The following is a 13,077-nucleotide window of genomic DNA, read 5'->3' as shown; positions in this document are numbered from 1 at the left end:
CCATCCCCAAAATGTCAAGAACCCAACACAGTGATGTCAGGGGTATAGCACAGACTTTACTTCTCCAGTACATGGTCACGTCCCCCAGCTGCCTTCGGGGGAGGGTTTGGGGGCTAAGGGACTTATGAGAATAAGGCACTTGAGGTTGGGGGGTGAAGGGCCAGCTGGGGGTCTCAGCTAAGCTGGTCCTCATACTGCTTGCGGAAACAATCGCCAGCTGGGAAGAAATCCCAACATCTCTCTTGGTACATCTTCCAGACATAAGACTCCTAGAGTTGGGGCACGGGGAAGAATTGGTCACATCTTCAAATGCTCATGCCGACATGCGCTTCTTACTGCCACCTGCTGCTTGACCTTTTATTACAACTCCATGTCCCTGCCCGCTCCCATTACCACCCCCTTACCTGGCCCGTGTGTTCCGTTTCGTCCTTATTTATCAGATACATCAGGAAAAACCTGAGGCGGGAGGGCAGCGGAGATAGGTCAGGATTACCCTAACTTTCTCCTGATTGGCTGGCTGGAAAGCCACCCACCCTGATACCACACCTAACTGGCCGATGCCCAGTACCACGCCCCTCGCAGTCAGTGGCCACGCCCCACCCACCCACCCTGATTGGCCAACCGGCCCGTGCTCACATGTAATTGGCCAGGTTGTGCTCCTCTAGCGTGTGGGTCTCGAACCCGTGTGGTGTCGTATCAAAGTAATCGCTGCCGATCCCACAGATGAAGCACTTGGTCTATGGGTGGCGGGGGACATCAGAATCCTGGCCCATTCAACGCCCTCCCCCACCCCGGGGGTCCGGATTCCCTCTGGGTCGCCCCCAGACTCGACCTACCTCCATATCTTCCTTCACTTGCTCTTGTTGGTCTCGGAGCTCACCGAAAGCGTCAATGATCAGACCTACCACGGCAGGTGCAGCAGGTGCAAGTCAGTGCCCAAACTCCGACCCAACCCAGACTCCTCCCTCTTGGGGCTACCTACCTCTGAGCCTTGCCTCCTACCCCCCATCTCCCTCATCTTATCTCTGCTTCCTGAAGATAATAACACCTAGTGTTTACTGAGCACTTATTATGAGCAAAACACCTAGGAATTAACTTAATTCTCACAGTAACGCTGTGAGGTTAGGATCATTAATATCCTCATTTGCAGATGGAAAAACTGAGGCCCAGAGATGTGACTTGCCTAAAGTCTCACAGTAGGAAGAGGCAGAGCCAGGATATGAGTCCAGGTCGACTACACTCTTAAAGGAGACACTCCCCACTCTCACAACCCTGACCAGCACTGACCCTGGATGATGGCCAGCAGGATGACGATGACAAAGAAGAAGAAGGTGATATCGAAGACTACTCGGTACAGCTCATATTCATCGCCTGCTGGATCCTCAATCTCATCCCCGATGCCCCCACCGGCTCGGACACCCACGTACATGTGAAACAGGTAACACTGTGGGGGAGGTGACAAGCATACTGGTCATACATTCTATCATCCGACATTCTCCAAGTACCTCCAGGGCCCTGGACTGAGGGGATGGGCAGACACAGCAGTGACTGAGCCAGCTCTGGGCCCTGCCCTCCCAGGGCTCACAAACATGGCATCAGATAGTGACAGGCCAGAGTGATCATGGCTGTGATAGGGAGGACACAGGCAGAGGGGGCAGAGCCAGGGAGGGGGAAGCACAGGGCAATCAGGGGAGAAACAGAGGGAGCACAGGAAGCTTTGAAGCTTCGAAAGCCTGACTCAGAGTGATCAGGCTGGACTTCCCTAAAAGAGGGGACATGTGAGAGCTGGAACTTGAAGGAGGTGTTAGGTGGGAGAAAGTGTTCCAGGCAGAGAAAACCACATGTGTTACGTCACCTCTGGGGAGCAAAGAATACATTGTGCTCCCAGGAGGAACTGAAATAGGTTCAGTGAGGCTAGAAAGTAGAGCTCCAGTAAGCAAGAGCAGGGAGAGAAATGAGGCCAGCTGATGGTTGGGGAGGGCTTCCTGTAGGAGGCAGCACTTAAGTTGAAAGGTGACGTGTCAAGTGAGAGAGAGGCGTGGACATGGGGCCTGTGGTGGAAGAAGGAGAGAATGTCAGATGCTCAGGGTTTGGGTGGGAGGAAACACATGGTCTTAGGGGAACCGAAAGAGGACAGGCAGCCAGGGAGCAAAAAGTAAGAGAGACTGTGGTTAGATTCAGGTAAAGCTGGCTTTTCCCTGGTGTTGTGAACCAAGGGGAGGGATTTGATTTTATCACATAGCACTAGAGAGCTACAAGAAGGTTCTGAGTGAGGAGGGGGGCACGGTATGCCTGACACTTGCGAAAGATTTTCCACTTGTTCTTTCTGTGTCCCCAGGAAGTGAGAGAATCCTGTGTCTCAGTTAAGAGTTCAGACTGGTGACTGTGGTGGGAACAGGGCTATGCGTGGCAAGACTAGGTCTGGCGGGGCCTCAAATGTCACGCTGAGGGGCTGGACTGTGTCCTGAGAGCAAGGCGCCAGAGTACAGGACATCTTGTGCAATAGCCCTGAGATCATTCTTCTCCACTGTGGCCCATGCCTCCACAGGCGCAGCTCAGTCTGGGTCATGACCACCATTATCAGAATAAAAGAGAACGTATAAACAAGCATGGCATGCTGATGCTTTGGGTGAAATTTTTTTTCTTTCTTTCTTTCTTTCTTTCTTTCTTTCTCTCTCTCTCTCTCTCTCTTTCTTTCTCTTTCTTTCTTTTCTTTCTTTCTAAGTAATCTCTACACCCAACCTGGGGCTCGAACTTAAACCCCGAGATCAAGAACCACATAGTCAGTCGCTCCACCTACAGAGCCGCCCCTGGGGGAAACTTTCATAGATCACGATGAGAGTAGCTAACACCTACATAATACTTAATACACACCAGGTGCCATTGTAAGACTTTTGAGGGAACTCCATGGAGTCCTACAATCAGCCGTTGGCTGGAGGCACTGTTATGACACACGTATTTTATGGGGAGGACACCAGAGCATGAGGAGGTTGGGCAGACCACCCCAAATCTCACGGCTCGTGAGCGACAGGGGCACGATGCGTGAGCACCTTTCCAACAATAATAGCTTTAAAGGCTCAAATAGGGGCGTCTGGGTGGCTCAGTGGGACCTGTGCCTTCAGCTCAGGTCATGATCCCAGGGTCTTAGGATCAAGCCCCAAATCGGGCTCTCTGCTCAGCAGGGAGCCTGCTTCCCTTCCTCTCTCTGCCTACCTGAAATCTCTGTCAAATAAATACATAAAATCTTTAAAAAAAATAATAAAGGCTCAAATAACATGACAAAGGCAATGAATGCTTACTGAGCACTAACTGTGTGTCTGGTGCCGTTCAAAGGCCCCCACAGTAAATCTGCGGGGTGGGTTCTCCTATTAACCTCCTTGACAGACAAGAGCGCTAAGGGCCCTCGAGTGCGCTAAGGTAAGGTAGCTCACCGTCATCATATCGTCACACTTCATGTCAGGCTCGTCCTCATCCTCACTCTTGTTGTAGAACTTGCGGAAGAAGTTGAAGGCCACCACGGTGTAGAGGTAGACAACCACCGCCAGGAGGCCCACGGTCATCACCAGCTGGGGACGCACGGGGGTGGGGGGTGAGGTGGAGGGGTGGGTGTGCTGTCAGCTCCATGCTCAGCCTGCCCCTCCCCAGGCCCAGTTTCCCTGGCAACCCCACCCCGCCCCTGCAACTGTCAGCCAGTGTGGCCCTCCCTCCCCGGTCCCACCACGCACACCCACCCTGGCTCAGCCCACCCAGCCTCACCCCTCCTCATGGGAGCCACCCAGCCCTGCCCTCTCATCCACCCCTACTCAGACTACCAGCTCATCCCCACCAGGCTCACAGCCCTCAGTCAGGTCCTCCACACACCTGCTTTCCATTATGGGTGACGGAGGAGAGGATGGTTCGCAGCGTCTTGACCCCCATGGCAATGTCCAGGAGGTGGGCAGCGAAGAAGAAGTTGTTGTAGTGTCCCAGGAGGGACATCACCATGTACCAGCCCAGATATAGGAAAGACTGTGGGCACACAGGGTCAGGGGTTAGGGAGCGTGCGGGACTCACGGGGAGCACTCAGGGGGTCAGGGAGTGCTCATGAGGGTCAAGGGGCATCTGGGGGGTTAGGGAGCACTGTGGGAACATTTGAGAGGAATGGGAGTGCTCTGGGGGTCAGAGCTTAGGGAGTATTTGGAGGATCTGGAGCACTCTGGGTGAGAAGCCATCCCCAGGGCAGAGGGAACCCTCTGCTGAAGGACAGTCGGAGAATTCAAGAGCACCCAAGGGACAAGGGGCCTTGGGTAGGGGGGCATGGGGCTTCACAGGCCGAGGTGCACAGGGGCTCAGGAGTCAATCCCTGGTTCAAGGTTCCGGGAGGCCCCAGCCCCCCAAAGGCTCTTCTCCTGTAGTTCCTCCCCCACCAATGGCCCCTCCTCACATTGTCTGTGAAGATGACCCCAAACTTCCAGATCTGGTACTTGACATCAATGGACATGAGCCTGTGCAGGGCGGGAGGAAGAGGGACGGCCAGATGCCTGATGCTCAGACCCTGGCCACCTTCCCTGGCCACCCCAGGCCCTATAGGCCGGTCCCCAACTCACCAGGTGAGCAGTCCCGGTGGTGGTTCAGGCTTTCGCTCGTTGTGGGCTGTGATCTCCAGTGTGGCCAGATCCATGCCCAGCAGCTCAGCGATCCGCTCCCGCCCATAGATGTCCCCATGCTTGTCCAGGACCTGCGTAGGGGAGCGTGTGGCGGTGGGGACATGGCTGGAGTCGGGGAGGGCCACAACCTGCATGGGGTGAGGCTGGGGACACTCTGAACTTTGTGTGAGAAATTGGGGTGCATCTTTCTGGAGAGAAGGGCCAGAGCTTTCTTCAGATGCCCAGGGGGAGGGTCCAAGAGTGATAAAGTTTCAGTTGATTCATTAGCCAAATTCATAGGGATAATTTACTATGATCAGATTGGTAGTCAAGAAACCCTATATAATTGGGTCTCTGTCATCTGTGAACTTATCTTCCCATCCTTCACTCTGCTCCAGCCACACAGACACACAGACCTCCTTCCAGCTCCTCAAATATACCAGACACATTGCTACCTCAGGGCCTTTGCATTGGCTCTTCCTCCTAAGACACTCCCCCCAGATTTCTACCTAAGTCACTCTTTCACTTCATTAACTGGTGTGTCCTTTCCTGCCTACGCCTGGCCAACACACACACACACACACACTCCCCTCTTCACTTTTTTTTCTTGTACAACACTTACCACCATGTAAACCCTATAAATGTGCTCAGCATCTGTCTTGACAGCCTGAGTGTTGTGTTTACAGCTGGATTCCAGCCGCCTAAAGCGATTCTGGGCACAAAGCAGGTGCTCAATAAATGTTTGTTGAGTGAACGAAGGATCTAATTTTCCTTGGTGCCAGATACTGCTCACGCGTGAGCCCATGTAATCTTCACAACCACCTGTGGGGTCAGCCCTCTCACGATGACCCCACTTTGAATCTGAGGGAAACCAAGGCACAGAAAGGCCGACACAGCTAGGGGCAGAACAGCAGATAGTCCAGCTCTGGAGTCTGTGCACTTCACTTCCTCCCTCTTAACTAATACTTATTGGGTCCTCATTCCGAGCCGGGTACTCTGCTGCATTCATTCCACGTATCATGTCATCACAGAGGGAGGTGGGATTATTGTGCCCATTTCCAGATGGGCAAACTGAGGTAGCCAAAACCCTTTGCCCAGGGTTGCACATAAAGTGACTGCTTGTCAGGGCAGGCACATCCAGGTGGCAGCAAGAGACCCCACCCAGTTGGGGCGCCTGGATGGCTCAGTGGGTTAAGCCCACTGCCTTCAGCTCAGGTCATGATCTCAGGGTCCTGGGATCGAGCCCCACATTGGGCTCTCTGCTCAGCGGGGAGTCTGCTTCCCCCTCTCCCTCTATCTGCCTCTCTGCCTACTTGTGATCTCTGTCTGTCAAATAAATAAATAAATGGTTAAAAAAAAAAAAACCCGCCCAGGAGGCCCTGCCACCTCCCCATCCATGTCCTCACCTTCCGCTTGACAAACTTATCCCAGTAATTGCTGGGGAAAGACCTGCCAAAAGAGAGAGACCCAGAGATATTAGGGTGGGAAGGGCCAGGAGCCACCAGCCAGGCCAGGGTGGGCGGAAGTTCCAACGCTTTTCACACAGGGAACCCTGCTCAGCAGGGCTGTGTCCTCCTAGGAGTCGGGGTCTAGAGACCTCATGCCAGGGGAAGTTTACCCCAGGCCAACCATGACCCCAACGCCATGTTGGTGGAGCCCGCGGGAGACAGCAGGCTTGCACGCGGAGGTGGGAGGTGCGAAGTGACAAAACTACCCTCCGTTTGGTGTAAGCTCTTTGGATGATGATTCTGGCCCATTAGTTACCAGTTTTCATATTCACAGGCTGATGCCCTAAAATCCTGCCAAGATGGGGAATGAGTTTCGTTGGTTTGGGCGTGGAGGGTTATCGTGAATCCATGAGTTCAGACCTATATGATGTGTTTCGATCTGTGGCACTTCCTCTCCTTACCGAGGCTCAGACTGCCCCGACCTGTCCAGTGGGAGCCCCTTCTGGATGCTGCTTTCCACTGAGCACATCCTTGCTCCGTGACACAAGGTAACCCCGGCTGGCTGCATGTCCCCACCCCAGCCCTGAAATTTGCTGCTTCTCTGAGGAGCTTGGTTCCTTTTTGTGGGAAATGGCATTTAGAGGTCAAGGTCTTGAGCAGACACAACTTTAAACAGATGTTTCCAGGGCGCCTCATGGCTCAGTTGGTTAAGCATCCAATTCTTGGTTTTGGCTCAGGTCATGATCTCGGGGGCCTGGGATCAAGCCCTGCATCGGGCTCTGCACTCGGTGTGGAGTCTGCTTGTCCTTCTCCCTTTTCCTCTGCCCCTCCCCACCTCTCAGTTAAAGAAATAAAATCTTTAAAAAATAAACAGAAGTTTCTCCCTTACTCTGTGAAGCGTGTGCACTTGAATGTGTAGAAGTTAGACGTGCCTTTGATGGTGACAATGAGAGCATAGGATGTCCTTGGTGTGGCTTCTCTCCCTTCCTTGAACCACCTCTCCTGGGCAGGACCCCATAATAAAATAACTTCCAACACTTATCCAGGACTCACTGTGCCTCAGAAACTACACGAATTCATTTTTTCATTACAAGATCCTCGGTGCTATTATTTACCCTCCTTTTACAGATTCGGAAATGGAGGCATAGAGAGGCTAAGTGACTTGACTGAGAATTCCCAGCTGGGGTGTGGCCAACCCAGGCTTTGAACCTGACCTGGTGTTCTTATTCTAGAGATGACATGGCCCCACTGTATGAACACATGAAGTGGGACTTCATGGCAGGGGTGGGAGGTTGGGGCCAGAGGGGGCTGGGAATGCAATTTGGGGGTCTGGAGTCCCACCACATCACTCTCGCATACGCTTGTTCCCTCTCTGAGGTCAATTTAAAAACCAAGTGATTTCCTATCGCCTACTCATGACAGCTGGGTAAGAATCACGTCGGGGCAGGGTTTAAATGCAGGTTCCTGGGCCCCGTCCCAGACTCACTGAACCGGAATCTCTGGGGTTTGGCTCCGGGGGATTTCCATGTGTCACCAGCACCCCCATAGGTATGTGGAAAATTTGTCCATATTACGGAGGGGAAGACTGAGGCTTGGGGAAACTGAGTCAGGGCCGGCAGTGACCAGAACCTCGGGCTTCTGAGGCCCAGGCCTGGCCTGGAGTGGAAGCCCATCTCTGTGCTCTCCACCCGCCCCGAGGTGGGGGCCCGGGCCTTACGGTGTGTTGAGCACCAGCCGGTCCCACTGGCCCTTCACGTCATCATCCTCGGGCTGCTCTGTGATGTAGAGGCCGTCAAACTCCAGCTTTCGGGCCAGCTCCTTTTCCCGTTTAAAGATCACCAGGGGCACCTGGATCGTTCAGGGAGGCACAGGGGTAGGCATCAGGCCATGGAGGAGGAGGCCACAGCCTCAGTGAGAGATGGGAGATCTTGCTGGCACCGGGGTGAGACCCCACGTCTAGGGAGCTTTCCCAGAGCAATCAGGGCAGTCATGGGGAAAGGTGGGCAGGTGGGTCAGGGCTGGGATGGGAGCAAGTCACGGGAGCCCGGAAGTGGTGCCTGAAGGAGGCTGGGGCTTCCCCAAGGGAGGGGGGTGAATAAAACAGAGGCAGGCAAAAGGAGCTGGAAGTGAGGGAAAGGATTCCAGGCAGAGGGAACAGCATATGCAAAAGTTCTAAGTCAAAAGAACTCTATTCCTCCAACAGTAAAGCATCAAGATTGGTTCAGACAGACCCATTGGAACCCAACTGAAGCTCTCATAACATGCCTCTGGGGCATCACAAACCTCAGGCATTGTTATGTCAGAATCCACACTCCCCTGTTAGTGCCCATGTCACATCCGAGACCCCACAGACCCCCACGAGCCTTCATTCGCCAGCTGATCAGTATACAGAAAATAATGGTCACTGTGACAAAGTCTGCCTCTTGATCCAGAAATTAATATGGTCCCAGGCCCTGGCTTCTCACCTGTGACCCACGTGAGTTCTGGGTTTGAATACTGTCCTTGCTGAAGACCCCAATCTTGTACCCAGTCCCCGCAGCCTTGACTCTAGTTCCAGGCCCCCTCTGTCCCAAGCACCATGGGAGATCGCCTCACCCATGCCCTAGACTCTCGCAGCAGCCCAGTACCTCTCCCTGTCCAATGAGCCCCTCCCTGGCCCAGAACCACCATCATGACCCACCTTGAGGCAGTTGTAGCCAATGATGCAGAGGAAGGCCACCAGCGTATGGAGCAGGCTCAGACAGCGCAAGGCGGGCTCCATGTAGCCGGTGCTCTCCTCCAGGAAGTAGTACACCATGTTCTCGTCCTCATCACCCTCCGCTTCCTCGCCGGCCCCCGAGCCCCAGCCAGAGCCGCCACCAGACTCTGCACCTAACAAGTCCCCAGCTGCTGAGCCCTCCATGTCGTCCTCCCCTGGCGGAGAGTCTGAGACCTGAAGGGGGCAGAGATCAGGTCAGGGCCTGCCACACCCGGAAGCCATGAACACACCTAACAGCCTCCATTCCTGAGGCTGGGGGTGGCGGCAGGGTGGGGGGCGGGAGGCAGATGCATCTTCGGTGAGACTGTCAATCAAGATGAGGGGTGAGCCTGGAACCCTGACTAGCAAGTCAGACTCTGCCCTGGGAATCTGACTGTTGAACTGACAGGAAGCCGTTGGAGCTGATTCTCCTTAGCAGCAGATCCTTGCAGAGACTGACCACCAATATTAACACAAATGCTAAAATTAGGCATAACTGATGTTTACGCAGCACTTTCTATATGCCAAGTACTGTTCTAAGTGCTTTACACGTGCTAATCCTCTTGTAAGCCCCACAGCTCTCAGAGATAGACACTATCAGTGTCCCATTTTACAGATGAGGAAACTGAGGGGCAATGAGGTTAAGGCCCTTGCCTAACATCATACAGCCAGTGGGTGGTGGAGCTGGGATTTGATCCCACAGAAGCCAGCTAGACTGTTATCTACCTGTCCTGTTATCTAGATCTCCAGTAAGAACCTAAGGGCCCTTTTGTCTCTCAGGAGGTCTGGTTCTGAGCCCTTTCCTTCCATACCATAAGCTGCCCATTTCCTCCTCCCCGCAGATTTCTCCTTAGCTTATGAGAAAACCAAGAAGCTTCATTGAATCAGTGCACATCGCAGAGGCCAAGGTCTGCACCCAGGGCCACGGGGCTGGTGAGTGGCAGAGCTGAGCATGGAAGCCCGCACCGGTTTCCTGCTCTGTCCCAGATGCGCCCAGATACCCACACACGCTCCTGCGGGGGTCCCAAGATCTGGCATCCAGCCAGAACCTCCCAGGCACCCCCAATCCAACACCTTGTCCCAGCGGGCCCTGGGAACCTGGTAGGGGCCGAGCCGCCCTGTCCCCCAGCAGAGATAAGCGCCTATCCTCTGGCCCCCTTGTGACCAGCACCTTATAAAACAGCAAGATGAAGTTGATGGCAAAGGCCAAGAAGAGCGCAAGGAATCGCAGGGTGTAGAAGTTCCGGGAGAGGTAGTTCTAAGATGAGGAAAGAAAGGGAAAGAGCTTACAGTCCACCTTCTTCCCTAGAGAATCTGCCCCATCATCCACCCAACGATCCAAAATCTGGTTCACAACGTCCCAGTTATTGAGTGCTTACTGTATACCAGGATGTGCACTAAGAGCTTTATACACACGAATGTGTGCGGCTCTCACTGCACTGCCACAAAGCGGGCACAGCTGATCTGCCCATTCTACAGATGAGGACACTGGGCCTCGGGGAGGTGAGAGGTCTTGCTCAAGGTCACACAGCCAAGAAGTGGCAGACCTGAGGTTTGAGACCAGGCACTTCACTTCCAGAGTCCACACTCCCAACTGCTCTGGTATGTTGCTTCCTGTGTGAGGCTTTAGCCCAGATAGAGGACACGTATGTCCATCTCTCCCTCCCTCTTTCTCTCTTCATCATTCTTCCTGTCCCTCATTCTTCCCATGCATCCTTGCTGGACCACCTTTCCCCCCAACAGGTTTCCTTCAGCCCCTCATCTCAGGCTGGGCCTGGAGAGGAGGCAGGACAGGTGGAGCCCTGAGCCCTGCCCTCCCAAACTCTCTCCCTTCTTTCTGGGTTGGATGAGGACATGAGTTCTCCCCACAACCTCGGACAGGAGGAGCTGGGACCAGTGCGGTGGCTCTGACCCAAAGGCTGAGAGCCAAGGAAGAGGCCGTGGTGGGAGGAACAGAAGCATGTCCTCGCTTGGATTTAGCTCTGGCTAGCACGTTGGGGTGGAGAGCCGAGGCAGGGTGCCCCAGAGGAGCAAAGGTATGGGGGTTGGAATAAGGATCTTGAGCAGGGGCCAAATGGGGGGCCACCTAAGTGGGAGCCACCTAAGATGCTGCCCTGTGACCAGGTCCTGACTCTGTCTGGGGACATCTGTGCCCTCACGCCAGCCTGGCTTCTTCTGAGCATTAAGCCTGCAACAGGTGAGCTCCAGGACAGGGTGCAGAAAAGAGGTGCTGTGAAGACACTGGGAGGTCTCCCTGGAAGAGGAGGTGCCAGCAAGCCCTTGCGGGGTCCTCACCAAGAACTTCACCCTCTGTACTTCCAGTTCTCCCCAGAATTCCAAGCCCCCACCTCCAGCCTCCTCCTTCTTTGGAGGGGGTGGAGGAGGTGCTGTCTTCTTGGGGGGCTCTGGTGGGGGTTCAGGGACTTCTTCCTTTTCCCCATTCTCAGCACTGCAGGGCAGGACACAGAAAGAGTGAGGAGGTACCCGGGCAATCCATCCATTCATTCAATCATTCATTCATTCAAAGCTGTGCACTGGGGGCCCACCCCATGCTTGGCCCAGGTCTGGATGGTGCTGTGGACACAGTGATGAGTCGCTGCCTCCATGGGTGACAGACCGGTCACCAGGCAGTGGCAGCCCAGAGGGGTCAGAGCTGGATGAGGGATGCTCAAGAGGGTTGTGGGAGCCCCAGAAACACGTCTTCCACTTGTTGGCAGGGTGTGTGTGTCAAGGTAAGCTTCCTGGAGAAGGAGGCATGTGAGCCCAAATGGGAAGGAGAAGGAAGACTGAGATGAGCATGGGAGAAAGTGCTCCAAGCAGAGAGGACAGCCCATAGGAAGGCTTGGAGGCAAAAGAGGAGCCTTTTGGGCTCCTTTTGGGCCCCAGCCTGGTCTGGGTGAGGCTGAGGACACAGCATGACCTCAGGAGGCTCTGGGTCCAGAAGGGAGACAATGACAGGGGCCGGGCCCCTTGGACTCCAAGGCCACTCACTCGGCTTTCTCAGGCTCGGGTTCGGGCTCTGGCTCGGGTTCTGGAGGCAGCTCCTCTTCCTCTCCATCCACCTGGAAGCAGGACAAGCATCAGGGACCAGCTGCCACCCCAAGCGCCTCTCAGAGCGCCTCTGCCTGCCTGTTCCTCTCTGGGTCCCCATTTGGTCATTTCCCCCGGGGCAATCTGTTTCCTCTCCTCCCATCAGAGGAGGGATTATGAGAGTCTCATTTTAGAGGGGAAACTGAGGCTCAGGGAGGTGGAACGTCTTGCCAAAGCACTGTGCAGAGTCAGGCTGACTCCAGGTGGAGGTCTTATTCCCCAGGGCTTCCCTTCACCTTGACAACCGCAGCCGGAGCGCACTCAGGGCCTGAGGGTGGGGGCTACTTAATTCCTCACAACCACCTGCTTATATCTGAGGGGCTCTCCCAGAGTCCCTGACCCTGTCCCGGGCTGTTCCTGTTACCGGTCCCCTTTCCCCTCTAACTAGGTTTCAGGGTCTTTCCTCTCTCTTTGTGCAGGTATCTTGATCTCTCCCAGAAGCACTACCTGTTTCAAGGTCTCCGTCTCGGAGTCCACTTCACCGTGTGTCTCTCCCTCCCTGGTCTATGCTCTCTGGTTCGTCTCTGCGGGCCTATCTCTCAGGCTCTCTCTCCTCTCTCTGTCTCTCAGAGTCTCCCTTCCAGTCTGGTCCTCCCTCTTAGGCCCAAGGTCTCCAAAACCCCAGAGCCCCCACCACCCCGCGGGCCCTCTCACCCCCAGCTTCCTCTTGATGATGGGGGAGCCCTCGGGCGTGGGCGGCTCCGCCGGCGTCGTGTCACCCATGTCCCCGAGGCCGCCCGCCCCTTCGGGCCGGAAGGGGCCCCCGTCCGCCACGGCCACGGCCCCGTCGGCGCCTCCCGGGCCGGCCTCCTGCGCCGCCACCTCCTCGTCGCCCGCGCCCTCCGCCTCGTCGCCCGCGCCCTCGCCCGCGCCCTCGCCGTCCGCGTCGCCGCCGGGCCCGGCTGTCTGCTCGCCGTGCACCTCGTCGCCCGTGGGGTCGGGCATGCCGGCCAGAAGCTCGGTCACCGTCACCTTCTTGGCGCCTTCCACGAGGCCGCCGCCGAAGAGCGAGCGCCAGAGCAGGCGCAGCGCGCCAGCCGCCGCGCCCGCGCCCGCGCCCGCCGCGCGCGTCACCGCCGCCCAGAGCAGCGAAGCCACCGCCGCGGCCGCCTCGCGCGCCGTGAGCCGCCGCAGTCGCCGCACGCGCCGCCGCAGGCTGCGGTAGCTGAGGCCGCGC

General features: G+C 55.7%; 1 protein-coding gene across 1 annotated transcript in view; it reads right to left on the bottom strand.

Moving 5' to 3' along the window:
- Positions 1-36: 36 nt before the first annotated feature.
- The window catches only part of LOC111161376 (ryanodine receptor 1), a 108,644-nt gene continuing 95,603 nt past the window's right edge, over positions 37-13,077 (bottom strand). Inside the window, 16 exon segments of the mRNA XM_022524996.1 lie at positions 37-269; positions 405-456; positions 637-737; positions 837-901; positions 1,288-1,444; positions 3,432-3,566; positions 3,862-4,008; positions 4,424-4,484; positions 4,587-4,717; positions 6,032-6,074; positions 7,791-7,921; positions 8,754-9,005; positions 9,982-10,068; positions 11,106-11,259; positions 11,802-11,872; positions 12,555-13,077. The exon segment at positions 12,555-13,077 is cut by the window's right edge and continues 15 nt beyond it. Of these exon segments, the coding sequence (XP_022380704.1) occupies positions 174-269; positions 405-456; positions 637-737; positions 837-901; positions 1,288-1,444; positions 3,432-3,566; positions 3,862-4,008; positions 4,424-4,484; positions 4,587-4,717; positions 6,032-6,074; positions 7,791-7,921; positions 8,754-9,005; positions 9,982-10,068; positions 11,106-11,259; positions 11,802-11,872; positions 12,555-13,077 (2,206 nt within the window). The 3' untranslated portion in view covers positions 37-173.

Source organism: Enhydra lutris, unplaced genomic scaffold (assembly GCF_002288905.1).
Source record: "Enhydra lutris kenyoni isolate GAN:26980312 unplaced genomic scaffold, ASM228890v2 scaffoldscaffold85, whole genome shotgun sequence".
In the NCBI taxonomy this organism is placed as follows: Eukaryota; Metazoa; Chordata; class Mammalia; order Carnivora; family Mustelidae; genus Enhydra; species Enhydra lutris.
Note: the sequence above shows the minus strand (reverse complement) of the source record. Positions and strands in the feature narration are given on the sequence as shown.